The 27,425-nt window shown below is 36.7% G+C and overlaps 9 protein-coding genes across 9 annotated transcripts; 4 read left to right on the plus strand and 5 right to left on the minus strand. All coding sequences in view use genetic code 12, as the record gives it.

Moving 5' to 3' along the window:
- Positions 1-54: 54 nt before the first annotated feature.
- KGF56_002901 (uncharacterized protein) lies at positions 55-5,568 on the minus strand (the record flags this gene model as incomplete). Its single annotated transcript, XM_049324178.1, has 3 exons — positions 55-2,492; positions 3,109-5,132; positions 5,513-5,568. 3 exons carry the CDS (start codon positions 5,566-5,568, stop codon positions 55-57), a joined length of 4,518 nt encoding a protein of 1,505 aa, XP_049180007.1.
- A 3,471-nt stretch (positions 5,569-9,039) lies between these two features.
- Positions 9,040-9,915, plus strand: KGF56_002902 (uncharacterized protein; the record flags this gene model as incomplete). Its single annotated transcript, XM_049324179.1, has 1 exon — positions 9,040-9,915. The coding sequence occupies one exon, from the start codon at positions 9,040-9,042 to the stop codon at positions 9,913-9,915; it is 876 nt and encodes a 291-aa protein (XP_049180008.1).
- Positions 9,916-12,690: 2,775 nt separating this feature from the next.
- On the plus strand, positions 12,691-13,845 carry KGF56_002903 (uncharacterized protein; the record flags this gene model as incomplete). Its single annotated transcript, XM_049324180.1, has 2 exons — positions 12,691-12,779; positions 12,846-13,845. 2 exons carry the CDS (start codon positions 12,691-12,693, stop codon positions 13,843-13,845), a joined length of 1,089 nt encoding a protein of 362 aa, XP_049180009.1.
- Positions 13,846-13,943: 98 nt separating this feature from the next.
- KGF56_002904 (uncharacterized protein) lies at positions 13,944-15,230 on the minus strand (the record flags this gene model as incomplete). The annotated part of the gene is made up of 1 exon (XM_049324182.1): positions 13,944-15,230. One exon carries the CDS (start codon positions 15,228-15,230, stop codon positions 13,944-13,946), a length of 1,287 nt encoding a protein of 428 aa, XP_049180010.1.
- An 801-nt stretch (positions 15,231-16,031) lies between these two features.
- On the minus strand, positions 16,032-16,256 carry KGF56_002905 (uncharacterized protein; the record flags this gene model as incomplete). The annotated part of the gene is made up of 1 exon (XM_049324183.1): positions 16,032-16,256. One exon carries the CDS (start codon positions 16,254-16,256, stop codon positions 16,032-16,034), a length of 225 nt encoding a protein of 74 aa, XP_049180011.1.
- Positions 16,257-16,335: 79 nt separating this feature from the next.
- Positions 16,336-17,867, minus strand: KGF56_002906 (uncharacterized protein; the record flags this gene model as incomplete). The annotated part of the gene is made up of 2 exons (XM_049324184.1): positions 16,336-16,592; positions 16,721-17,867. The coding sequence occupies 2 exons, from the start codon at positions 17,865-17,867 to the stop codon at positions 16,336-16,338; spliced, it is 1,404 nt and encodes a 467-aa protein (XP_049180012.1).
- Positions 17,868-19,067: 1,200 nt separating this feature from the next.
- Positions 19,068-21,416, minus strand: KGF56_002907 (uncharacterized protein; the record flags this gene model as incomplete). The annotated part of the gene is made up of 1 exon (XM_049324185.1): positions 19,068-21,416. One exon carries the CDS (start codon positions 21,414-21,416, stop codon positions 19,068-19,070), a length of 2,349 nt encoding a protein of 782 aa, XP_049180013.1.
- A 1,143-nt stretch (positions 21,417-22,559) lies between these two features.
- Positions 22,560-24,783, plus strand: GPI1 (phosphatidylinositol N-acetylglucosaminyltransferase; the record flags this gene model as incomplete). The annotated part of the gene is made up of 2 exons (XM_049324186.1): positions 22,560-22,598; positions 22,837-24,783. The coding sequence occupies 2 exons, from the start codon at positions 22,560-22,562 to the stop codon at positions 24,781-24,783; spliced, it is 1,986 nt and encodes a 661-aa protein (XP_049180014.1).
- A 770-nt stretch (positions 24,784-25,553) lies between these two features.
- Positions 25,554-26,339, plus strand: YST1 (40S ribosomal protein uS2; the record flags this gene model as incomplete). Its single annotated transcript, XM_049324187.1, has 1 exon — positions 25,554-26,339. One exon carries the CDS (start codon positions 25,554-25,556, stop codon positions 26,337-26,339), a length of 786 nt encoding a protein of 261 aa, XP_049180015.1.
- Positions 26,340-27,425: the final 1,086 nt, after the last annotated feature.

The following is a 27,425-nucleotide window of genomic DNA, read 5'->3' on the forward strand; positions in this document are numbered from 1 at the left end:
GCATTTTAAAAAGCAACTACCCTTTCTTTGTTCTTCAATTTTTTTTTTTTAATTTTAGTTTTTGGAATGAAAGATGTAATCCGGGAACAATGATTCCCAATCTTCATTGAATAAATCGGAAGTCATAAGTACAGGTGGACCGCCTAGGAAATCTATATTGTCTTCTAGTACTAGTTCTGCAGTGGAGAAGTTTTGTGAGTCGACACTTGAGATGGGTGATGGTCTGATTGCCGTTGCCTTAGCACCGCCGTCGCCGCCGTCGCCACCACCACCACCACCACTAGCACTATTAGGAAGAGCAGTTGTAAAAGCAATGGGGTTGTTTTTGATTTTTGATTTGGATTCTACTGTAGAAAATTCAAACTTGGTACTTGAGCCAAGTAACTTTTCTTTTTGATTCCTAATATCTTTCAGCTCTTCCAATTGAACACTTTGCTTTAATTTTTCTTTAATTAAATTGTATGATTTTTCAGCTAATTTCCAAGTCCTTGAGCATCCACGTAAGACACCCATAAAGAATCGTAATCTTTTACTGTGCTCATTCGATTGAGATATGGTTGAATTGGTTAGCAAAATAATTGAAATGGAAAGGATTGACGCATAAACGATGAATATAGAGGCTCGTTTCAATCCATATTCCGTTTCAAACTTATTTATAGATCCGTAAAGATCATCAATCGCATTTAGGCAGATAGGTAATGGGGATAAATGATTATTTGTGGGGAAACTCTCTGTTTCTAGTCCAATAAATGGTCGATTAAGACATAGTATCAATATGTAGTAGTAATATCGTATACCAGAATATGTTGGATTTTCGCCCGTGTTAATTAAGGTCTTCCTATTCCATTGTAAATTTGCAGGCAAATCTTCTTTCCACCTCATAATTTGCCAGTTGTAATCAAACACTTTGCCTAATCTTGATGTAAGGTCTAAGTCCTCGGTACTATGATGGTTACTTCCCAATTCTGACTTTGTGAAAATGTCATTTAACATGTTATCGCTTATGTTGATGAGGTTTATAATTTGGTTCAAAGGATCTCCAATGTATGAAGGTGTTTCTGAAGAGACAGCACTAGTGGTCGATGATGATGAAGAAGAATAAGAAGAAGAAGAAGACGACGAAGAAGAAGACGAAGAAGAAGAAGAAGAAGCAGCAGCAGCAGCAGCAGAAGAGGGAGTTGTTGTTGTTGTTGTTGTTTTTGCTGCTACTGCTGTTGTTGTTACCTCCTCCATTTTCTTCTTTTTCTTACCTTTCTCATTCTCCTTTTTCTTTTTCAAGTATCCACTATATGTGTAGTCGTCAATCCATTCCAAATCAGGCAAATCCTTAGTTTCTGGAATAGAAGCATCAGAGAACTTCAAAATGGAAGGTCGCCCCAAAATCATACTGATGAAATGATCAGCCATATAGCAGCCCCAGTAAATCCGTGATCGGATTTCAACATCTACTTTGCTAATGCTTTCCTTTGATTTAACAAACCAAACCTCCGGATTCAACTGAAATCCTATATCGAACCCCATTCTCATTGCATTCCCAGATAACATCCAACCGCTCGAGTTTGCTCCATTGCAAATGTCAAAAAACGCTAGCAATAAAAAGCTCTGAAAAGATGTGATTGAAGGCTGGTTCATGGAGTTAAGTAGAAGTTGTTTCAGCTCTTTATAAAACTGCCTTGACTTGCGATATATTTTATCATCCAAGGACATGCGTGATCCAAGTGCACAAATGCTCAAAACCAAAATTTTCGAGCAATACCGGCTGGTGGATGATGGATTAAAGAAATCAATAAGAAAAGATTCCCGGAATATGAACATGTTGTGATCGGGGTATTGCCAGGTGAAGAATAAACGAAGACACTCTAGAATTTCTGGATCTTTGTTCATATGATTAATTATCAGAACTTCATCATCTTTCCTTGTTATTAGGCTAGCTGTGTTGTTGGTGTTGTTGTTGTTAGTGATGATGATATCATCGTAAACCGAGGTTGGTCCATAAATAGCCTTATTTTCGTCTACATCATCATGATGGTCGCTTTGATTATGGTGCGACGGAAGTGAGCTAGCAACCCCGCCACTCCCGTTATTATCACCATCACCATCACCACCAACCAATCCTGATAAATCAACGTGTTGTAGAAATTTCACTTGGTCCTCAACATTTTTTATTTTCTGGAAATCTTCAATAAACTGTCGAATATTGGAAATTTGCGTTTCCAACTTTCTAACGTATGTAGCAGGCGGCCTTTTTTTCCTCATATCCTGGGTCGTTTCAATACAATCAACTCCCAAATTTTTACAGTTGAAGCACGGATTATTGAAATCACATCGCATCTTGCGTATACGACATCTTTGACAACTTAGTTTCTTGACAGCTGCTTTAGGCTTGAGCTTGCGTTCGGTATCAGCATTGGATCTGGTGCATTCCTCATCGAAAATTAGTACAGACTCATCCTGCTCTTTGAACGGTCTCTTCTTCTCAATGGGCATTCGGTCTTATCCTCAAGACGAAAAGTAGTACCCTTCGGAAGTAATGCATTGTTTTATATATATGCACCAATGGTTTTTCTATTTTTATTTTTTATTTTTTTTATTTTTTATTTTTTATTTTTTATTTTGTTTTTATTTTTTATTTTAATTTTTCCGTCTCTCTCCCCTCTTTTCGTTTTGCAACCAGGGGCAGAAAAAGAATAAAACAAACTGCAATAGAATTCAAATGAGTCAGTTGACTTGTCAGTTGAGCAATAGGATGCAAATGTGTCAGCCGACTTGTCAGTTGAGCAACAGAATGCAAACGAGTCAGTTGACTTGTCAATTGTCATGTTAGTCACCTTAATAACGTAGTGTTTCAGTCTAAATAGCTTCTATAAATAAATATATATATATATATATATATATACTAAAAAATAAAAAACTCGAGTCTAAAAAAGTCCTTTTCCCTCTAATTTAGAATTATGATTTGATAACTTGAATAAATAACAGTACATATACCCACCACAATCAATAGATAGTCACATAACAGTACCCAGTGATCGAATTTTGTTGATATCCCCTTCTTTTCCATAGATTTTAGGTGGATCATCGGTGGATAGATGTATACCAACGGAATACATGCAAAGCAACCGTTGAATGAAACAAACTTGTCGATATTGTCGGCATTCAAATAAGCAATGAGACAAATAAACATTACTGCCAATGCTCTGAATCCGTTTTTGAGCCACTTGACATGTGGATTATGCTTTCCTGAATGATGGTACAATTTCCCATCAGAAGAAGAAGAAGATACCAAGTTTCCGTTCCCGTTGGCGTTTGCGTTACTTTTACCGCGATGTCTGAATAGTATAGATTCTCCAATCTTTATCGCAGGGAATAATTGCAACGGGCCTGATAAGAACACAGCAATAGAATAAAGTAATAGAATCGACTGTACTGCAATACTTCCTTGGGGCAAGTTTAATATAACTATAGACTTGACTTTGTCTCCAAATGCAGTATATCCAATTGTTCCAATTGCCACGAATATCGCAGTAATTACAGCCATACTAACTGATAATACCATGGGGAATTTCTCAGGTTGCGCCATTGATGCTTCTATAGGGAGTATCAATCCAATACCCTCAAAAGAAGTCACTGCAACACCAATTAACATTGTCCAACTATTTGGATTAAAATTTTCTATATTAGGTCCAATTCCATCAAGATATATCTTCAAGCCCGAAAAGTAAAAGATTATCAACAATCCCAATACAATAAAAAACGATGAAATTAAGGAGACCACTGATAGCTTTGTCAAGTTTCTAATCAAGACTAAAGGAATCATTAAGCAACATTGTACAATGACGGCGTTTGCTCGGTTCAACCATTCGGGCCTAACCAGGACAAACTGATCAATAAATGCAATCATATTCTCCGAGGTAAATAAGATATATGTGGCAACGAATCCCACTTGACTTAGAAGGATAGATACTAATATTGAATATTTTAAAGGTTTCCCATATGTCCTATAACCCAATTCACCAAACGATGTCAATTTCAAAACTTGTTTGGATTGTATTAATACCACGTAACAGAAATATGTGAGTAATCCAAATAGTGTAAGCACGATTATTGAAAATAACAACCCACCATTGTAGAAAGCTTTTGGTAAGAATAGTACTCCCGATCCAACTAGTGCTTTAAACACCAAGAAGAATGTCTTGGCAACGGTTGCTGTTCCTCGTGGCATTGGTGCTTTTTTCCTTGGTGGCAATTGTTTGGGTAACTGGGGCATTGTTGTGCCATAACCTCTTCTTTCATTAGGCGGTAGCACTAGCAAATTAGACTCTTCATCAAACACATCTTCGTAATCATCAGTACTTCCGCCTCTATCACTTATGCTTTCTTCATCTTCCTTTTCCAGATCTTCTTCACCATCTTCATCACTGAAATCTTCACCAGCAAAGTGTCCATAAATGCTCAAAAACTCCATAAAATTCTTGGTTAAGAAATCTGGAGGCTTTTGGTTTTCTTTGAGTGATTTTTGAACTATAAATTCTCTTCGAAATCCCCCGGGAACATTAATATCACTTGCGGTTGAGCCTCTTCTCACGTCTTCCAAATATGAAAACGAGGTACTTCTTGCACGAATTTTTTTTGGCTTACCTATAGCAATGCCACCACTTGTTGCATGATGGTCATCGCCAGGCAGATCAGAAACGTTTTCCATCTGATGATATAATCTGCGCGTTATATCGCCACCTTGTTGCTTTAAGCTCTCTTCGGGACTAACTAGATGTTTTCCAATTGTTTTCAAATCTATATTTTTCAAAGACAAGGGGTTATTGAATTGGGAAACATGGTCATCGTAACTTTGTGCAAAAGAAGACGAGGAATTTTGAGAATGCGCCGCTTCCGCGATTGAGGTTAGATTCGAAACCGAGTTTGAATTTGAATTTGAGTTTGAGTTTGAGTTGAGAAATGGGTGGTGGTGGTGCGGCTGGCCAACTGGCGGAGTTGAATTTGAAGATGAGACCATTCTCATAGAAGATGGAGATGCACCATTAGTAGCAGAAGACAGGGATGCACCATTAGTAGCAGAAGCTGTAGTATCTGCATCATTATCATGAGCACTTTCGCTATTATTCTGAGTCGACCCGCTATTTTTGTGAAATACCGAATGTGAATTGGACAGAGCCATCCTTTTTTTTTTTCTTCTTTTTTACTTTATATTTCTCTCTCTCCCTTATGATCTGACCTATACCATATACCTTGAAGAGTAAAGCAACTATTATCTAACAACTAATCTAACTTTTGATGTATATAAAATCGTGTGCATTTGTGGATGCAATGGAAAAAATAAAAAAAAAATTTAGAAACTGTGGTGTGCATATAGAACGAGATTCATTATCAATGTGACAATGATGACATTCTTGAGCCATGGTATTGGATAAGCTGTTATCGACACTATCGACACTATCGACACTATCGACACTATCGAGCGAAGCGAGATAGTGGAGCAACACTTAGTAGACACTACCGAGCGAAGCGAGATAGTGGAACATTACTAACTGGCATCGACACCATAGATGCCATCGACACTATCGAGCGAAGCGAGATAGTGGAGCACCATAGATGTCATCGACACTATCTCGCTTCGCTCGATAGTGTCGTTGATAGTGTCGTTGATAGTGTCGTTGATAGTGTCAATTTCTTATTACCCTATTAGTAAAAAAACAGTTTTGTGATTTACCCGAGAATAGATGCAAAAAGCATAAACCGTATATGTAGCCAACAAAATTTGTACTTATTCCGAAAAAGAAAAAAAAAAAGAGCTGTGCTTTGATGGATCTTGCACTCAGTATGGAAATACTAATAGGCTATAGGCGGAAGTACTGATCACAAGTATTAAATGGAAAAACTCAAAATTTTTACTTTTTTTGGAGAAGCAATAAAAGGGGAAGATAAAGAGCGGAGAAAAAGACGAGGTAGATATTTTTGCGACTTTAGACTATGCTTCTTCTTCTTCTTCTTCTCTTTCTACAAGTAGAAATGTAAACGTTACTATAGGCTTACTTCCTTCCGCCTTGTTCGGTTTTCCCCCACACTTCTCACTCTCTATGGGTTATTGTTTTCCCTTAAATGAGAAAAAAAGGAACAATTTTCAAAAACAACCAGGTTTTGTAACTTTCAAGTATATAATGCTGGTTAGTAACAGGTACGTTGTCTTGTTGGTTAGTTTGTTAAATGAACATTCAGTAGTATTGTATTGTTCCTCGGACTGTAATTTCAGATGGGAAGAGAAAATCAAGGGAAGGTGAAAAAAAAAACAAAGAAAAACAAAAAAAACAAACGGAGAGTGAAAGAAGAGACATTGCAATTTGAAGCAGAATTGTTGTTAGTTAAGAATAGAGAGCGTTATGAGCTTGAAAAAGAGGCGTTATGAGCTTAAGGCGGCATATTCTCTATTCGGAATTTAAAAGGAAGGTTTTAAGCCTATATATTTAGGTAGCTTTTTTTTTCAATTTATTTTTTGTGACACTAAAATAAACTTAGTTCCGGAAAATCTTTTTCCATCGTTTTAGTGTGCCCTTTTCTACTTTTATAGTTTGGTCCAACTGGGTTTCACTTAACGACGAAGGTCATCATCGCATAAATGTATACCCATAGAATGAACAGCGGTACCCAATTAAAAAAAACAACAACCATTCCTAAGGTTCCGTTTGTAATGACTCTGCATTTTTGGTAATAATATACTGGATAATTCCTTGTTGCCACAAGTTCTTTTTCGAATTCCGGTTTCAAGAGATGATGGGCTATGATCGAAACATTCACAAAATCAAAACTTCAGGGAAATTGATTGTTTCCCGAGGACCACAAATCTGTATTAGACGAGTTCGATGTCACTAAGTGCATCGTAAATGCACTAAAAATTGATACTACACTAGGCAATACTAGCAGTGGTTTTTTTTTCATTCATTTATTTTCGATATATTGTGCCTCTAGCTTCGATCTTAATGGATATTGAAGCAACAAGGATAGGTCACTATACCGTTACATTCATATATCGACGATGCTGCTACATTATTGCCTTTTTTTCCGTTAATAGCAAGAATATACATAATTAACAGGTTTCTTTTCTTTTAAATATGCAAAATAGATGATGAGGAAAGACACTTACATACATTTTGCAGGACGAAAATTGGACGTTATTGCATGCGTTAGTTAGATGCAACTGTGTAGTAATTGAAATATAGCCTGGAAACCATGCCCTCTTGTGTATCGGCTCTTCAACCACCCCCGTTGTCTCACAAAATGTGGAGATAGTTTTGATCACCTGCTAGAACCAGATAACTCACTCTCACTATGTTGCATCCTCGTACTTTTTTTCTTCTTCTTTTGTCTCAGATAGAACAGAGAATGTTTCAGAATTTTGTTTTTCATATTTATTTTACCTGTGTTCCATTTGTTCTACACAATGTTAAACTCGAAGGCTTAACCTGATATATATGCCGAAGCAAGAAAAAAAAAAAAAAAAAAAAAAAAAAAAAAAAAAAAAAAAAAAAAAAAAAAAAAAGAAAAGAAAAGAAAAGAAAAAAATAGAGGAAAAATTGACATAGATCTTGGATCAAGTGTCATTAAAAGCTATTTAGGATATAGTAAAGAGAATCAATAGCGAACCAAAGAAGAGTTGCATTGAGTACAAGGAAAGATGGCAATAAAGTATATGTAACTAAGGTTTTGTTTGTCGAAAATATGTAAAAGTGTAGCGATCAAATAGTAGTAAATGTACTCTTTGTACTGAATATTTCAAACATCCATACCAGTTATGTGTTTTGCCACCACCACCACCTCCTCCTCTTTCTCTTTTTCATGTGAACCAAAAGGAATGTGAGACAGAGACATAGAGAATGACCACTAATCTCTCTTTTTTTGATCTATCAATCAAGCGAGAGAAATAATAGAAACGAGATCGCCTTTCCCCCGCAATATGATAAAAAAACTACAAACACAGCTTCACTTATTATCTAGATATATATGTTGTTTTTTTAAAAAAATATAATAGAAAAATGTGTCCAAGTTTGGTCACTTGAGTTATTTGGGTCATTGATTATTTGAATTTGATGTAAATCTTCGATCTCGACGCTTTTCGCCCATAAATATTCTATAAGTGTTGTTTTTTTTTTTTTTTTTTTTTTTTTGAAACTATTGTTTTGACAAGGATAATGGGGATATAACTTGTAGCAAGAGACTTGATACAATATGACCAGTAGTTGCAAGAGGAGTTAATGAGCAATAGTTGCAAGAGGAGTAGTGAGCAATAGTTACAAGAGGGGTTGACAGTAGTAGCAAGAGTGTTAAGATCGACTAGAGGAATATAGCATAGAGGGCATTGACGTTGAACTGGATAATCGATTATCCAACCTAGCATAAAGTGGCTATATCCGGGTAATCGATATTGAAATGTTTTTTTTTTTTTTCCCAATCTTATTATCTTTTTTAAACTGTATAGAAGGAATTCTTTACCCCATACTCTTCCCGAACAGTATAGTATTTTTGTGAGAGTAACACAAAAGAAAAAAAAACTAAAAATAATGTATTGATTGTAAAATTTCACGCGCTTAAGTCCACATAGACATAGGTTCTGCATAAAAGCACTTTTAAAAATAATTAATAATAAAAAAAAATCATTCTTTTAAGTTTAGCCGATGGTATTTTTTGCTTCTGCTACTGCAACTGCTATTGGTGGTATTTGGTAGTGCTTTAATACTACAAGCTACAGGCTTACAAGCTACAGACTTACAGACTTTACAGGCAAACATACGCATACACACATTTATTTACAAGAGTATTTTATTGTATATTATAATTAAACTTAATGTAAATGGCTCATCCAGATTTTGTTACTCTCTATATCTAGAGATTTGGAGATACACTTATTAATATTTAATATATATATATATATATGTACTAGGTTTCCGCCTATCTTCTTCAGCTTCCTTCCTACAAAGTGTTGAAATCTCATACTACTATACTTTTTGTCTCCCACTCATTTATTTATAACAGATGTTGCACTTTCTAGATGATATGATCTTAGGCTCTTCTTTCTATACATCTTATATCAATACAAAATTCGACCAAAATATAGATTATTTGGAATATGTACCTCAGATATCTTCTTCAACAACAGAACACTATTTACAGGATAACTCAAATCTAATAAATTTCATTAAATATATAAACTCAGATCCTGATTACAAGTATGGCAATCAGTTTCTTTACACTAGATTACAAAATATATGCTGGCGAAGAATTTTCAAGAATCATAAGAACTTACCTGACTTGAATCCATTGATTATAAATTGGGATAAGAATTCTGATATTACTTGGTTATTTGGTCCAAGAGTAGAACTTGACTTACCGGCAGTAGCAACGTCAGCAGCATCATCGCTAGCCAAATCTTCAAAACAAGAGGGGAAAACATTTATAACTACAAAAAGCCAAAATCAATATTCTCTACAACAACACATTCCAATACAAAAATCGGTTAAAGCTAATAATGAAGATGAAGACGAGGATAAAATATCTGTATCGTCTTATGATTCAGATTCATCAATGGATTCACAATATAGCCAAGATTTCATCCACACTTCAGCAGCTTCTCTTCCAATTAGAAAAGATTCAAGTTGTTCTATAACATCATCGTATTTTGAAGAAGAAGTAGAAGATGACGAAGAAAAACAACCTGTGGATGAAATAACAGTTCCCGCCGTGAAGTCAATATTGAAGAAACAGAGCACAAACATCAGTGATGACGGAGGAGCCATCAAGAGTAAGAAGGAACAAAAAAAAGTAGTTTCCTTTAATTATATTATAAATACGCGAGAGATTATTGATAACATATCACTAGATTATAACTTTTTGGATAAAAACTGTATCTGAGGTAGAAAGAGAGAGTGGGAGAAAGAGAGAGGAGAGGAAAAGAGGGTTCAAAATGGATAGACAAAAAGTATTAGCTATCAGTACTACCACAGGGTATCACATTTTCCTGTTGCATAGATTTCCCTTGAGTTAATTTAGTTGGTTTTTTTTTTTCCTGGCACAAAAGTTATAGATATAGCAGGCCTACATCTTTATCATTAACACATAGACACTTTTCAATTACACATAAACACACATTTAAAAGAAATATATACCGCGAGGTAGAGAATCGGTAATTAAATAATCCTAGAGTTTACATAGAAAAATATATTTTGAAAAAAAAAAAAGTTACTATTAATATTTTGGTTGGTTTAAGGTTTAGAATAAAAAGGCTTTTTCACTTCCCACTAGTGGATTATTCTTCTGCTTGTATCAAAATTTGAAATTTTTCTGACGTTTAAAAAAAAAATGCCAAACATGTATACCAATTATTCAATTCAGTCCGTCATTTTTAATCAAAACATAGAACTTTGACTTTCTCAACAAGTATTGCCTTTTTTTTTTATTTTTTTATTTATCCTTTTTTTTTTTGCAATTGTTTCAAGTCTTAATGCCGTATACAGCATGGCTAAGATAGTTGATGTAAGAAGGTTACAAAAGTCAAAAAAAAAAGACCATATTCAATTTACACAGCAGTTGCAGTGACGATAATGTGTAATACGTTTTTGAAAAAGAAGTGATTGGTAGAGGGGGTTGAGAAGGGCGGAATGAATATAGTGTCGCTCAATAGTGTCAGTCAGTGCTGCTCCGCTATCTCGCTCTACTTGATAGTATCGCAATTTTTTCCCCTCCTTCCAAATAACTAGAGACTAAATTTTAGAAATTGTAACAGATGTAAACTATGAAGATGCTCTCTCTCTCCTCCTCTTCCTTCTATATAGATATTCGCTCTACTAAAGGAGAACACTTTGTCACAACAGAAAGGCTAGATCTGAAATTAAAAACACTCTAAGTTATGACCCCCCTTCCCCTAAGGTATGGCATGTGAACCTCAAAGACAATACGCAGTAAAAAAATAAATAAAAAGAATCTATACAACATAGCAACCAATCTAGTACGTTTTTTTTGTTAAGAAGGGAGAAGGATTAAAGGATGAATTGAAGGAAGAAGGATTAAAGAAAGAGAGATTGCTTTTCCTATCGTGATAGTTGCTATGTTGTAACGTGTAATGTTAAAAGTATTAAACACATCTAGACCAATTCGATTGTTTTCCAACTAAATCCTGTCAGTGGCAGTCAGTGCTCCACTATCGAGCGAAGCGAGACGTACACGTGACTTGCCGTGGAGGTCGTGAGCCGCTTGATCCCAAAATAAGTCAAAGAAAATATGAATTATTTTTTCAGCCTCCACCTCTCTCTCTATTGGTGAAATGTTAACAATTGCAATATATAACAATTGCAATATATAACAATTGCAATATATAACAATGTACAAATTATGGAAATGTACAAAGAAAAAGGACCTGCAATTTTTCATGTACGGGTTTGATTATTTTTTTTTTATTGTTAGTAGCGCATTTTTCCGATGCATTTCCACACGGGTAAAATCTTTTTATTTACCCATGGAACGTGTTTTACTACTTATGAATTGACCTTTGCTGAATTAATACACACAGCTTGAATCCTAGTGAAAAAGCAAATTCAAGTAAACTCATGTGTGAACACTAGCTGCCACCACATTCAAAGATAGAACAAAAAAAAAATCAAGTCTCATAGTAAGAAAATATAATATTGGGGGGGGGGGGTAATAGTTTACCAATTAGTCAATTTCCGCTTCCTTAACATGTTTCCGCTTCCTTAACATTATTTCCACTTGTCCTTAATTTTATTTCCACTTGTCCTTAATATTATTTCCACTTGTCCTTTTTTTTAAGGGGCTGCAACTACCAATCCCCCAGATAATTTGTTCTATTTGATTTTTATTTTGTCTTATTTAATTCTATTTCGTATTATTTTATTTAATTTTATTGTATTTTTCACATTCTTTAGGGTTATCACATATGCTAGACAAAAGAGATGAACTAGCCAACAGTTGCATATTTGAGTCAACTCTTGATACCAGGTATCCAAACTCAGCTACAATTGTTCCAAATAAATGGAAAAAAAAAATAAATGTATATAGAAAATTGTTGCGAAAAGATAAGAAATGTAAACAAGTGCTATCTGTATTCCATGTTAAACTCTACTTTGAAACCTGTAGGAAATGTTGTTAATGGCGCTTTTAGAGAAGAATTGTTTGTTACTTTAGGCATATGAGAGTCCCTTTTTGAAACGCCATTATTTCTTGTTAAATATTTTCCCGAGCTGATATAAGCTTTATCAGTCATATCCTTTTTTCTTTTTTTGTAAAGTTTTCGACGGAAAATCATTTACCCAGCAAGTGTTGTTCGCCAAAGGAAAGGAAAAAGAGTAATCAAGTAGTGTGACCGTTTATTGATTTTTCAGACTTTTAACAATTCAATTCAATTTGTTGAAATTTGTTATTCAAGTCGATGTCACTAAATCTGTTATTCAAGTCGATGTCACTAAATCTGTTATTCAAGTCTCGATGTCACTAAAGTGGTATTGTTTAGCCTTGCAACACCTTTCATCATGACTTGCACAATCAATGTTATTTTTGTCTCACGTGACACAACTGAAAAATTTATCAAAATCTTCGCAGCATTTGCTAAAAGGAAACGATTGTTAAGGATAAACCCAAAGTTGAGTTTTTGTTAAAGGATTAACCAAAAGTTTGATGACGCTACCTGTCAATAGATTACTACTGCTACTGCTACTACCTAAGAGGCTAATTTCCAAGAGTTCAAAAATATGTGGACTGAGGGAGTATGTGCAATTTAGTCCCCCAACCACCAGGGCAAATGAAACTAACAATAATAACACATCAAACAGATTGCCAAACCAGTCTCGAAAACAGTACGACTATAACAGTTTCACAGCTCGAAATAACAATGGCAACTATAAGAGATCTTCATCATCATCATTGCAGCAGCAGCAGCAGCAACAGCAGCAACGCCAACAAAAATATCAACGTCAATCTCGAAATGGATTTGATCTTCAAAAAATACTCGAAAAGGGTTCAGAAAAAGTACAAGATGCTTTTATATCCGTTCTTTCTAAAATTTCTCAAGCATCACCTAATTACCAAGTCGAAACAGTTACACCGTCGGGGTTGGTCAAGGTTCACTTACAGGAGATTTTAAAAGATTTGAATTTATCCAACGAAGGTATCCAGCTTATTCAACGGAATTCAAGTAGCGACCGTGGAGGTCGCTCTTTGATTCTCCCGCTCGTTAAAAAATGTAAGACTGAAGAAATGATTAGATCATATAATGAAGAATTAGCTCTGCGTAAAGAACTAGAGTTACTTAATTTGGGATCAAGAAAAACCATCAAGATGCTTGATCAGAAACTAAAAGCCAAACAGAAACAATCAATGGAAAAGACAATCTTCATTACGTGGGGGATATCACTTCGTGATTTGAAATTGCAAAAGTTTAATGAATTAAAGACAAGATTATCTAAAGGTGAGAAGTTAAACTTGTATATAGTTTATGATAAAAGAAAAATGAACCTCAAAGTGGATGAAATTTATAAAGATAAGGAATCGTTGGATTTGGAAATGAAGAGGCGCGAGTTGGTCAAATCAAGTGTTGAGCTGTTGTTGGATGAAGAGGACTTGGACTGGAAATGGAATTGTGAAGGGTCATTACGAACAAAATTGGTCTACAACATATCTGCAGCTAACGTGCCAGAAAAGCAAAAGAACACACCAAAAGCAGTCAACACCTCATCAGAGAAAAAGACAAACAAAATAGAAAATAAGTCGAGGAAGGAGAAAGTGAACGAAGAAGATCTCGATGCATTGTACTCGATTAAAATAGAGGATTAAAATCTTAAGAAGGAGGACCCCAAAGAGTATTAAATTATTGTAAATAGGACAATAAATAAAAAAACAAAAAAAAAAAAAAACAACAAACAAACAAACTTCTATACAATGCTTCCATATCGGTAACTTTGATTCGACAGTTGTATTTTATCTATGTTATTGCTACGCTTTTGTAAATTTTGTTGTCTCATGTTTTGCTGTCGCTGTCTCAATTTTTGTACTTTGAATCCATAGGCATGACTGTCCAAGACACCATCAATAATAGGATAGTTTAAAATACTCTTTGTGTGAGGATCTTCTAAAGTATAGTTCCCTATTGTATCAATCGCTTCTTGATAAATTACTTCATCCTCATCAAATCGCTCGTCGGAGTAATCTATTGTTGACAATAATAAATCATTATTGATTTGCTCCTTGATAGAAAGCGAGGCAGTTGATGTAATTGACCTAGTTTCCTCTTCAAAAATGGGTGACCCCGGAGGTGAATTTTTTGGCGACGTGGAATACATTGCTCGCATTGATGTATTGTTCGACAATATAGAGGCGTTATCAGGTTGAAGTGCATGGATCTCAGATGTACTCGGTATTACACCTGGTGAGGTAACAACACTCAGACTATCGGGCAACCAGTGCTTATGTTTTCCATCATAATGATACCTTAATCCTTGGTGGATTCTACTCATCCTCCCCTTGGAATCAGGATGTGCAACCATAGCTTCAACAGAGTCAAATTGTCGATAATCTTTGTAATGTTCACCATCGAATGTCTTTTGAAAATCAATTATTAAATCTTTAAAGCCAAGCCAATCTTTTAATGCATATTTGAACTTATATCTTCCCCAGGGCAATTGCGATACGGTAAATGGATGATAAGAAAAAGAGTACCAGTGACCAATAGCAAATGCAATCAACTCAATACAAAGTAGCGCACTCTGAATCGAGACTCCAATACTGCCCCCTTCGTTTGTATCGTCGCCACTTCCAGGTAATACTTGAAAGAAATTTAAAATTGCCAATATGACACCTTGCCAATAAGATGCAAAAATTATCAATTTAACACAAAGAAATTTTCCACCTGGTTTAAACGGCTTCAAATCATCCCATAATACTTTCCAAAATATAGCCAAGCTGTATAATGATAAAGTAACACTGGCATTGTAAATCAAAGTCAACCACAAGTAAATTGATCCCCATGTCATATCATTTACATTGTACCAACCGATTATTTCAAAAAATAAAGTAGCAAAACATATGATTGGCTTGAGCCACACATATTGTAATATACCCCTTTTAATGTTAAGAAATGTCCTTGAATCAGAGATGTCTAATGGAGGCATGATATACTTCATTATTCCCGGATGTTGCACTGGCCTGCGCCCACTTGTCATGATAATTATATTCCTTTCTCCACCAAGCATATCTGTCAATAAAGAAAAAAAAGTATAAATAACAAATGCCTCGTATACTTCCCTCAACGGTTCCAAGACAAATCTGTTAAAAAGGGACTTTTGATTAACCAACATCGAGTAGCAAGAAATTGCAAAAAGCGGCACAATCAATTGAATACGAATCATTAATCTCTGCTGAAACGGTTTTCTATAGTTGAATAAATGAAGCAAGATGCTCAAAAAGATAATTATCGCCGATGTCAAGGAACAATAGAATGACACGGTGATCACCCAAGTTGGAAGTTTTGGAATGGGCGTGGCGCCTTCATTTTGAAGAAAAACGCTCCTCAAATAGCTACCGTTATTGTTGTTGTTGTGGCCATTGCTGGTAAAAGCATCAGTAAACATCACTCTCTATAGCATGTATAACCGTGCAAAAAAAAAGAAACAACAAAGCCTTATAGCGTGTTGAAATGTTGTTCCCAACCCCGCGTGAGCTAAATCGGTCGAATTTACCTGCTTCAAGCGGCGGGCCGTTCTTTCCTACTGTTGGCCTAAAAGGAAAAGATAACTATGTTTAATCGTAATTCCATACATCTTTGTTTTTTTTTTTTTTTTCGTTTGTGTGCCTCACTGTATTGTTGTTATTCATAGAGCGGAGTTGAATACTAAAATGGAAATGAATTGAATTTTTACAATGTTTTAAGTTACTTATAAATGAAGAGGAAGGGAGAGAGAGAGAGAGAGAGAGAGCAGGGGTGGGGCTAGTCAATGTGCTGCTCGATAGTGTCGCTTTCACTCTCAAGCAATTCCTGCTTCTTTCAATCTCTTTACTCGATCTTTTTCCTGGGATATTTTCTTCAAATCTTGTTCTGAAACCAAATGATGTTGATGGTCATCACCAGGAACGGATTGTTCATCAGGTTGATGTAGATTTATAACAGTACAGTTTTTTATAGATTGCATGAATGGATCATTGACAACATCTGGCATTAGATACCTTTTCTTGGGATCCAAGATCAACATATTTTTGATCAATGGGCGTGAACTCAGTGGTAGTAAGCGGAATAATTTCTCTGGACCAGAAGAAGGATGGTGCGAGTGTCTATCTTGGTGCTGGTGCTGGTGCTGGTGCTGGTGCTGGTGCTGGTGCTGGTGCTGGTGCTGGTGTTGGTGTTGGTGTTGGTGTTGGTGTTGGTGCTGGTGCTGATGTTGGTGCTGGTTCTGGTTCTGGTTCAGGTCCAGGTTCAAGTTCAGGTCCAGGTTCAGGTTCAAGTTCAGGTCCAGGTTCAGGTTCAGGTTCAGGTTCAGGTTCAGGTCCTGGTGCTTTTGCTTTTGCTTTTGCTTTTGCAGGTGCTGAGACTGTCCATCTATGTGCATATTGCTCACACCGTCCTCTATTGATCCATCCAATTGAGGACCGGCAAATGATTTATATGAGGGATCGGTCATCTTTGGGATTTTCCAAGGAAATCGTCTTAGTATCATACAACAATAGATGATTGCAATCGACCAAACATCAGCTACTCTTGGGTCGTAGCCAAGACCCATGGGCTCAAATACTTCTGGCGATAAATAAGGATCAGAGCCAACAACACCTCTAGCTTTGATCAATTTGTGCTTCGGACTCAACATTATATCGTCTTCAGTAACAAAATAGCCCAGTGGAACTTCTTTTCTAAATTGTACTGCAGAGCCAAAATCAATCAACTTCAATATCCCATGACTAGTAACCACACAATTGTCCAATTTCAAGTCACGATGAGCTAACCCATTCTCGTGCAAAAAAGCAACACCTTGAACAATCTGCTTAAAATAACAGTACACTTCATTTTGGTCCATCAATTCACTCATTACTAAATTGAAAAAATCATATGGACAATACTCCATAACAATGAAATAATCAGGATCTACAACCTTGGAATTTGTGTTTGAATAGTCCTTTATGAGCTCATAAGTGTGGATTATATTAACATGTGTCAAATAGTCTCCAACTTTGTATTCATTTTGAACTTTAGTTTTATAATCAGCTTCTTGTTCTGATGGTAGTCTACTTCTAAATTTTTTTACCGCATATATTTTCAGTGGATCGCTCTTTGACGAAAGTAAATTGACCGAGCCGCTTGCACCTGTTCCCAACAACTTACCTGGCTCTCCGTATTTCTTAAACAAGTCGGCAGTTGCGTTAATGGGGTCTGGCCGACCAGCACTTATTTGCCTGAGTTTTTTTGACGACGAGCCGCTATTTTTGAACTTTTTGAGAAACCTTGTAAGTGATAGGGAATGATGATGCTCTTTTTGACTTGACACATCACTGATGGAAGAAATTGGCGACGTATTGGGAATTGGCGACTTGGGTTTACTTTCGGTACTAGCGGCTGTGACTGCGGGGGAGGCGGCACTAATACCGTTATTGACATGTTGCTGCGGTACAGGCTGCTGCTGCTGTGGAGATGCTGCTATTGCTGCTGCTTGTCCATTTTGTAACGCTCTTTTAGAATTCAATGAGCTAGTAGTCAGCAGTGAAGACATCAGCCTTGGTGAATCCTTCTTCTTCAAAAAAGATCGATGTGACGTTGAAGAATGTCGATCATCTGCTAGCGACGAGGATGAGCTAAACAAGTTCTTGAACGGCATGGAGAAATGGAGCGAAGGAGTGTATGGTAAGCTATAAAGGAAAAGCAGTCACTTAACTTGATGCTGGGTACCCTCAAAGCAAAGTTTTTTTATTGAAACTTTTTGTAAGTAAAAGTAGTAGTTTATTTTTTAGTCTTGTATGTAGTGTGAAATTGAATCTGTCAATTTTTCAGCGTATGTTTGAATATATCAAATAACAGTTCTGTGCCTCGTGTTGTATTAAAATTTTGATGTATAATATCGTGCAATTTTGAGCGAGTTTCAAAGTGCAAAGTTCTGCAAAGATTCACTCGAGGGAACAAGAACTGGTCTATAGACAAAAAGAGTTGCTATCGGAAATAATTTATTACAGCATGATTTCAATGCCTCAATGCCTCAATGCCTCAGTGCCTTAATGCCCTAATGCCTTAATATCAATGTCTCGGTGCCTAAATCCCTCTTGTAATTTCAACTGTAGTGCGCAAAACCATCGTGCGCAGATAATAAAGAGAGACCCACTATCGAAACCACTATCGAGCGAAGCGAGATAGTGTCATAGTGTCATAGTGTCGTAGCAGTCAATGCCCCACCATCTCGCTTCGCTCGATAGTGTCATAGTGTCATAGTCTCGGGTTTTTCTTCCCATCTATATTTCCGATAAAAACCCCTATAACCGTTACAGAACCGCAGAGAACATGACTTTGTCCAAGAAGAATTTGATTAGGGATTAATTGCCACTGACGCATTAATTGTCACTGAGGGGCCTGGTTTTAAAACGCGGGGAATGTAGAAATAGTACTAGAAGAAAGACAAGGCGGGAGAGGGGCAAAGGAAAGTGACGGTGTAGTGTGGTATCAGTGGAATCGGCTCAAAGGCTTTTTTCTCTTTATTACCGAAACTTTATTTAAAATACTAAAAAAGGACAAATTTAAGTTTAAGGTTTTGTTACCCAGAGACACAGTTTCATTACTCGATAAGAAAAGCTGTTAAAATGTGTAATTCCTTGGACCAACTATTCTTTTTCCTTGCACCAACTATTCTCTCCTTGCACCAACTATTCTTTTTCCTTTCTGGTGGTATTTTTCATCCTAGAACAATAGACAACCATGCAGTTTCAGGTATTTATATATATATAATTGTAAAACTTTATATCAAACTACAATTTCAATTTGTTACAACGACAAAACAATTTTGAAAAAAAGCGGAAAAAAAAAAAAGAAGCTACTTGCCAATGGGCTGCTTATTTCTACCAGTAGTAACGCTTGACTTTCTTTTTGAAGTGGCACTACTAATTGAAGAATGCTTCGAACCAGATCCATTCAACAATGGTCTACTTTCTTCACTTTCTTCGTCACTCATTTTGTTCATACTAAACGATTCTGCCCTCTTAGTTTTGTGCTTACCGTTTTTCTTCATCATCATCGTCGTTGTCTTTTTCTTCTTCTTTTTCTTGTGTTTATCTTTACTCAGTACCGTCCCGTCAACTAGCAATTGATCGTCGTCTTCATCCCCATCATCTCCATCACTGACATTTTCAATAATAGTTTTATGAACTCCATCAACATTTACAACCGATTCAATGATACCACCAGTTCTATAGGATCTAGATTCCTGATGCTCTATATCAAGAGCTCCCTCGGATCCCGGTCCTTGGATCAAGTCAGACTTTCTTGACGGTATAGAAATAGCTCCATGGTCACCTGTATGGTAGTATGATTCACCACCTTGAATTTCAGAAACATCAGCTTCCTTTTGTTGTTGATGATGTTGATGATGTTGTTGATGATGATGATGTTGTTGATGATAATGATGAAAATGATATTGCGGTGATAATGGTGATGGAGATTTCATCTCACTTGATCTTCTTTGTGCTTCATCAATAGCACCCTGCTCGGTTGGAAAAACCTCTCCAATTTGTTGAGATGGTTCACGTTCTACGTGGTCAGAATGATTAGGAGTTGGTGAAACAGCTTTTGTAAATGAATCAATAGCGCCTTGATCGGGTCTTTTTATAGTAACGAATTTCTTAGATGTTTCTAGTGGATTCAATGCAGGATTTTTAATCTTCCATTTTGTAGTTGTGCCACTCGGTACACCATGTCCTCCACCGCCACCTCCACCTCCAGTGCGAGCTTCCGCAACAGTGTCATTCTTTGAGTTGCAATTGTTTGGCGTCGAGGAAATAATTGTAGCTTCACCATTGTGACCTATCAACCTTTCTCTTAAATCTGCGGGAGGTTCAGCCGACTCCAAGGAGTTTCTATTAGAAGGAGCATCGCCGGATCTCTGGTATAAACTGTGCAAGTATGCAGTCAAGTTTCTTTTTGATAAAGGGCCCGGATGTTTTCTCTTGATATTTTTGTTAATATCAATATACACATCCGATTCATCAACAATTTCTTCCCCAATTAACTCTTCAATAACATCCTCCAACGTCAAGACACCAAGTGCACCAGTTGGCTCGCCCGGCGTTTCACTAACTATGATCATGTGAGACTTACCTTCTTGAAAATAGTTCAAAATGTTCAAACAAGAAGTATCAACGCCTGTTTCCGGAAGAGTAGCTAATGGGAAAGACGCCACTGGTAAGGCATCTTCGGGATCATAGCTGATCAATACTCTCACCAACAACATTCCAATAAAGTTGTTTGGTTCCTTAGGTAAGTGAATTGGGATTCGTGAAAAACCAGCGTTAAAAATTTCTTCAACTGTTTTCTCATCTAGCAAAGTATCTGCACTCATGGTGTAGACTCTATCCATTGGTGTCATGATACTACTAACGGACTTTTCTTTCAAGTCTAAAACTGCACTAATGATTGTAACTTCATCTTGATTCAACCTCTCGACACCCATTGTCTTATGCAATGTAACCAATGTTTTTAGCCCCGATTTCTTATAAACTGTACCATGATCTTCACCCAAGATGTGGTCCAATAACATAGCACAGGGAAATGCCACGGGGTACATAATGTACATCAACACCAACACAAATGGAGCAAACAAAGCACCGACTTGTAATCCGTATCTGACACAGATTGATTGGGGGATGATCTCACCAAAAATAACAATAGAAACAGTTGAAGTAACAACGGCAGGCCAGCCACCACCAAGACAACGGTCCAAAACGATAGGCAAAGTTTCATTTGTGATAACGTTTGATAGAAGCAAAGTGACCAAGACCCAATGTTTTCCTCTTCCAATCAAACTCAACACCTTTTTAGCGTATTTGCGCTCATTGCGGTCACCACTAGTTGAGATGACTTTGAGATAAACTTCGTCTTGGCCCATCAAACCCAAGGTTAAACCTGCAAAAACACCACCTGCCAATACTAGCAACATGGAAACAAACAAATTCAAGTAATACTCTCTTGGAGTGAGCTCGCTTCGTTCACCCTGTGAAGAATAGTAATTGTTGTCATCGCGACGCGCCCCGTTGATAGGGATAGATTGCACTAATTTGACCAAATTGGTGATAACCAAGATAACCTTAGTTATTGCATTATTATTAGCAGCATTTAAAGAGACGGTAGTACCATAATTCCTTTTTAAGGATAGTTTGCTTTTTGTCATATATGTTTATGAAACACCTGTATAGGAGGAAAAAAAAAAAATAACGTCCAACGTCTATTCTGGAATTCGGCTTCTTATTAGTAAATAGGAGTTAATGAAAAAGTTTAATGATAATGGATTGGAAAAATTGAAAAGAATGTGTCTTTCTCAATTTTGTTAACAGCTGCGAGACGCAAAAGAGAGAGCTTCCTTTGAGCCACCGCCCAACTTTTTCCTTTGCACGTTTTAAGGGCAGGGCCGAAACGATTATTTTTTTTCCCCTCCCCCGCGACTGCGCCACCCCGCCAAGACATCGAGAGCTACACTACCGAGCGACACTACCGAGCGACACTATCTCGCTCCGCTCCATAGTGTCGCGATACTTTGTAGGTTGTTACAGCACTATCGAGCGACACTAGCTACAACACTGTCGAGAGCGAGATAGTGGAGCGATACTTTGTAGCTTGTTGCAGCACTAGCTACAACACTGTCGAGAGCGAGATAGTGGAGCGATACTTTGTAGCTTGTTGCAGCACTAGCTACAACACTGTCGAGAGCGAGATAGTGGAGCGATACTTTGTAGCTTGTTACAACACTGACGATGATTTGCACAAGGTGTTTCCCTTTAAATGATCCATCTCTGAACCATTCTGAACCGTAACCATTCTGAACCATTCTGAACCGTAACCATTCTGAACCATTCTGAACCGTAACCATTCTGAACCATTCTGAACCATTCTAATCCATTTCGTTTAAAATTTTCAACTTGGTGTAAAAAAAGTCTACGTTTAAGTCACTAGATAAGGAATTTGGCTGCGTGGTTGTGAAGTAAAGAAGAAGAAGGAGGAGGAGCCAATTGGGAAGAAGTAGGTGGCAGAAGTGTCGATTGAGAAGAAGGAGAAGAAGGAGGAGAAGAAGAAGAAAAAGAAGAAGAAGAAGAAGAAGGAGGAGGAGGAGGAGGAGGAGACTATAGGGAAGGTGTCGCTTGCAAAATTACTATAGCTGGTGATGGCAGCTAGTGGTGGCAGCTAGTGTGCTGCTCCACTATCTCGCTCTGCTCGATAGTGTCGTTCTGCTCGATAGTGTCGCTACCAAATTATCATCAAGTATCTAACAAAAACTCTTCTCCTTACAAATTAACTCTTTACACCATCATTAAAGTTTATGGCATTAGATTCATTCCAATGGCCTGATCTTGTTCTGGTAAGATTGTCTATAGTTCTCGTATTAGCCACGTCTCTCTTTGTTTTGGTATTCTGGTTGGTTGACAAACTAGTGGTTCAAACATATCCATTTATCGACGGCTCCTTTGTCGCTCAGCCGTCTACCAAGATTTCTCAATTGGGGAAGCAAACAACAATCCGGCTTTATAAGGATAAAGCATTCTATAAGCAATTGAACAATAGCTCCCAATACTTGAGACGCGACTCGTTCCTAATAGATGAGTCTAGACCACAATCGTCATAATCAGCAACAGCATCAGCATCAGCATGAAGAGCCGCTTCACATTCAAATATTCATTCCTATTGATTTGAAGAGCAGGTTCAGGAGCAATAATGTTGTTCTCCTAGGTTACAAGATGTCAAATATATTGATTATCTTTGACTTGAAAAGCAAGGACGTCAAATTACCGAGCGCTGAGTTTCCAGGTTTGCAAGAAATAGGTACGCTTAACTGCAACAGCAGCAACAGCAGCAACAGCAACAGCAGCAACAGCACGAGTGAATCTTCCCAGATGTTGAATTTACATGTTGACACAAAGACAGGTGATATCAAGTGCGGTAGAACTGCTACTATCATCTACTTTAATCCACCCAATTTCACCAATTTGGAATATTTTTCAATTGAACCTATCTTGTTACAATCAATGGGACCAATAGGGCGAAAACTGAAAGTATTGAGTCTCAGTCTTAAAATGGAGGAGTACTATAAGCCACATTTTGACTCCCAGTCAGTTCAGATGTGCATATCTAATGATACAGTGTTGGAAAAGATTAATCAAATATATAGAACGCGATTGAAATATAGGGAGCCAACATCAATGCTTCCATTTGCAAGAACAATCAAGAGCTTTGTGAAACCTGCCATTATCTATTGGCTCGTTCCTTTTATCCAAATATTTCAAAAAGTGCTCATTCTTTTCATTGACATTATCAATTATGATGTGTACAGTTATTCACTAGTCAAGATGTCGAAAGTATGTCGTCAACTAGATTTACGACTAAAACAGTTGAATTACTTTCCAATCCAGTTTTTGTGCTATTACAATAAAAGCATATTGTACCAGGAGAACAACTCGCTTATTGTACATGACTTGAAATTGCCTATATTCAACAGCAATCTCAATATAAACAACTCAAACTACATCAATTTATACAACTCAATTTGGCTCATTTTCAATGACATTCTTATAGGAATCACCATTCATTCAATTATTGCAAATAATCAATATCGAATATTTGATTTTATTCAATCTCTGCTTTTAGAAAAGTATCTTTTTTCAGATATGGTATCATTGATCAATTGGGTTTCAACCAAGCATCCAGCGGGATTCAAATTGAACACTGATTTGGGGAGGTTTCTCGGAGATTTATACGTGTGGACGGTAGTGTTTTGGAAGTCGATGATGGACAAGTTACAACTAACTGAGAACAGAAACCTTATACTTTGCATTGTTCGAATTTTATCTACTTTTGGAGGGTGTTCTTTTCTTATCAGTTTTGTTCTCGATATAATCAATATACTCACTTTTCACATTTATGCATTTTATTATTGTGCAGCCAAGGTATACAAGCGCCAAGTACTAGTCATTAAATCATTGTTTCAGCTTTTTAGAGGCAAAAAGTATAATGTGTTACGTCAAAGAATAGACAACTTGAATAACTACGAAGAGGAGTCTTGTGCTGATGGTTTTGAAGTTGACCAGTTGCTAGTAGGAACCCTTTTGTTCATGATTATGATTCTCCTACTTCCAACAGTATTTGCATTTTACATAACGTTTTCTACACTTCATATCTCAACATTGATGGTTCACAACTTGTTGGAAAACTTACAGATTGTGCTTAATTTCACTCCAATATTTGTTTGTTTACTAAAATTGAAAAATTCTCGACGGCTACAAGGTGGTATAACTTTTGAATTTGTCAAGTATAACAAGGAAAGTAAAGTAACAGAAGTTTGCATGTCTAACAAGTCGCTCACATATACGGAGATTTTTGTCAATTTTGTTACGTTGACCAAAAGGGCAAAGAATTTTCGAGATTCCATCATATGGAACTTTATAAGTGGTGATATTATTTTGATTAGGTACGACCACAGTTTGAAGTTTTTATATTTGATGCTTCCCGAAGAGTATAGAGAAACCATCAATGTTTGGAAGTATATATAGATACACTATCGAGCGAAGCGAGATAGTGGAGCATTGACTGCCACCGACACACGAATAAAGGGTGCAACCGCAGACAACATCTAAATAGATTTATCAATCTACACAACTAGGTCTTACCAGAGTTTGGTAGTTACTAACTTATACACATATTAGAAGAAAAACCAAATTTAAGTATATTTGTAAGTGTCGGTGGCAGCTAGTGTGCGCCACTATCTCGTGTCGCTTGATAGCGTCGCTTGATAGTGCCAGTGCCGTATACTATACAAATTTAAGTATATTTGTAAGTATTGGTGGCAGCTAGTGTGCTCCACTATCTCGTGTCGCTTGATAGTGTCGTTCTGTTCGATAGTGTATCACGTGTATAAGGATAGGGCTTTCCTCACACCTATGTACAATTTCTAAAGTAGTGCAAAATTCAAGAATGTAATTTCATTTTTTCATTCTTTCTCACAACTGAAAAACTACTAGGGACGACCTTAAACTGTCGATTTTAATGCCATCGTCGTGCGAAAAAGACGGACCTCGTCCCGAGCAGTGCGACGTGGTCGCGCAAAAGTCTAGTACAACTCTACATTTCTTCCCCTGCCCACGGATTTTTTTTTTTCCTCTTCGTAGTACAAGTCAATACTACAAGCTCTATACAATTTTTTTTTATTTTCTTCTATAGGAGGAGGAAAAAAAAAAAAAACCAATTTTTCAAATTTTTCTGAAAAAACTCAGTCTCTTGATATATACTTAATAACGAACAAGGTCATACAGTTTCATTCAAGATGTCATTACCAGCCTCATTTGACTTAACTCCAGAAGATGCTAAGTTATTGTTAGCAGCCAATGTTCATTTGGGATCAAAGAATGTTCAAGTACACAACAAGCCATACGTTTACAAGACTAGACCAGACGGTGTTAACATTATCAACATTGGTAAGACTTGGGAAAAAATTGTTTTGGCAGCAAGAATCATTGCCGCAGTACCAAACCCATCAGATGTTGCTGTTTGTTCATCGAGAACTTTTGGTCAAAGAGCCGTTTTGAAATTTGCTGCTCACACTGGAGCCACTGCCATTGCTGGTAGATTCACTCCTGGTAACTTTACCAATTATATCACCCGTTCATTCAAGGAGCCAAGATTAGTTATTGTTACTGACCCAAGAACCGATTCTCAAGCTATCAAAGAATCATCATACGTCAACATTCCAGTTATTGCATTAACCGATATGGATTCACCATCTGAATATGTGGATGTTGCTATCCCATGTAATAACAAGGGTAAACACTCTATTGGTTTGATTTGGTGGTTATTGGCCAGAGAAGTCTTGAGATTGAGAGGTATCATTGCTGACAGAACAACCGAATGGTCAGTTATGCCAGATTTATACTTTTACAGAGATCCAGAAGAGATTGAGCAAAATGCTAATGAGGAACAAAAGGGTGAAGAAGTTGAAGAAGTTCAAGCTACTGAAGGTGAAACTGAATGGAATGGTGAAACTGAAGAAGTTGACTGGGCTGAATCAGGAGTTACCCCAGCTGCTGAAGATGCTGCTGCTTCGAATTGGTAATGCTGTTTTGAACTCTAAAATAAGAGAGAAGGAGAGAAAGAATGGAAGAAAGAATGAAAGAATGAATGAAGGGATAAATTTTTTAATAAAGAAAACAATTCATAAAGAAGTCGGAGATGTATATACTATTGGGTGATGCATCAAATGGCAAAGGTATATAAAAGTGTGTTTATATATTTTAGGGGGGTAAAGTGTATTTTACGTATATTTTCAATAATATCAAATCATACGATCTAGATTTGTAAATGCTCCCGTACACTTGCAAGTTTGTCCATGATAAAAGCTGGTTAAAAAAGTCCCTACTTAATCCTTAGATTTGTAGAAAAAAAGTCCAACCTAATCCCTAGCATTGTAGTTCGCGATAATTTTTCATAGAGTACAAATATTTTTTTTTTCCAATTTAAATTTTTCACTTTTTACTTCTTCTTCTTTTCTTTAATTTGTTTACCACGAATCGTGGTTATCATTACTTTTGATGGTGAGCAACGACTGGATTCTTATGAAAACAGTCAAATTTCCTGTTTTAGGTTTACTTGCCTCGACGTTCATCACTATATGATAGCCCTTTCCAAAGCGAAAAGAACCAGTTTTTATATCGTACATTTTCTCCATTTTTTTTGATGAGATCTGTACTTCATGCACTGGTTACATTTTGTGAGGCATGTTGCAGATCAAGTTGCACTCGATTTGCACTTTGATGCTGAATTGCACTCACGCTATTTGCAGTCTCTCACTTGAATGCTGAATTGCACTCATTCTATCTATAGTTTTCCTCACCCTCTATAGTTTCTCACTAGTTCTCACTAGTTTCTCACTAGTTTCTCACTCTAGTTTTTTCCCCTCTATAATTTTTTTCACCCTCTATAATTTTTTTCTTATACTAGATTCTCACCCTTTATATTTCTCACCCTTTATATTTCTCACTCTCTTTATAGTCTTTATTGATTTTCTCTTATATTCTCAGTATTCTCTTCTCTTATACTTGTTTCTCAGTATTCTCTTCTCTTATTAGTTTCTCAGTATTCTCTTTTCTTTAATTTTATATAGCCTTTTATTGCCGTATATTTCCCCATACGGAAGTCTAGC

This window comes from Candida oxycetoniae, assembly GCF_023343755.2.
Source record: "Candida oxycetoniae strain CBS 10844 chromosome Unknown scaffold25, whole genome shotgun sequence".
Lineage (NCBI taxonomy): Eukaryota > Fungi > Ascomycota > Pichiomycetes > Serinales > Debaryomycetaceae > Lodderomyces > Lodderomyces oxycetoniae.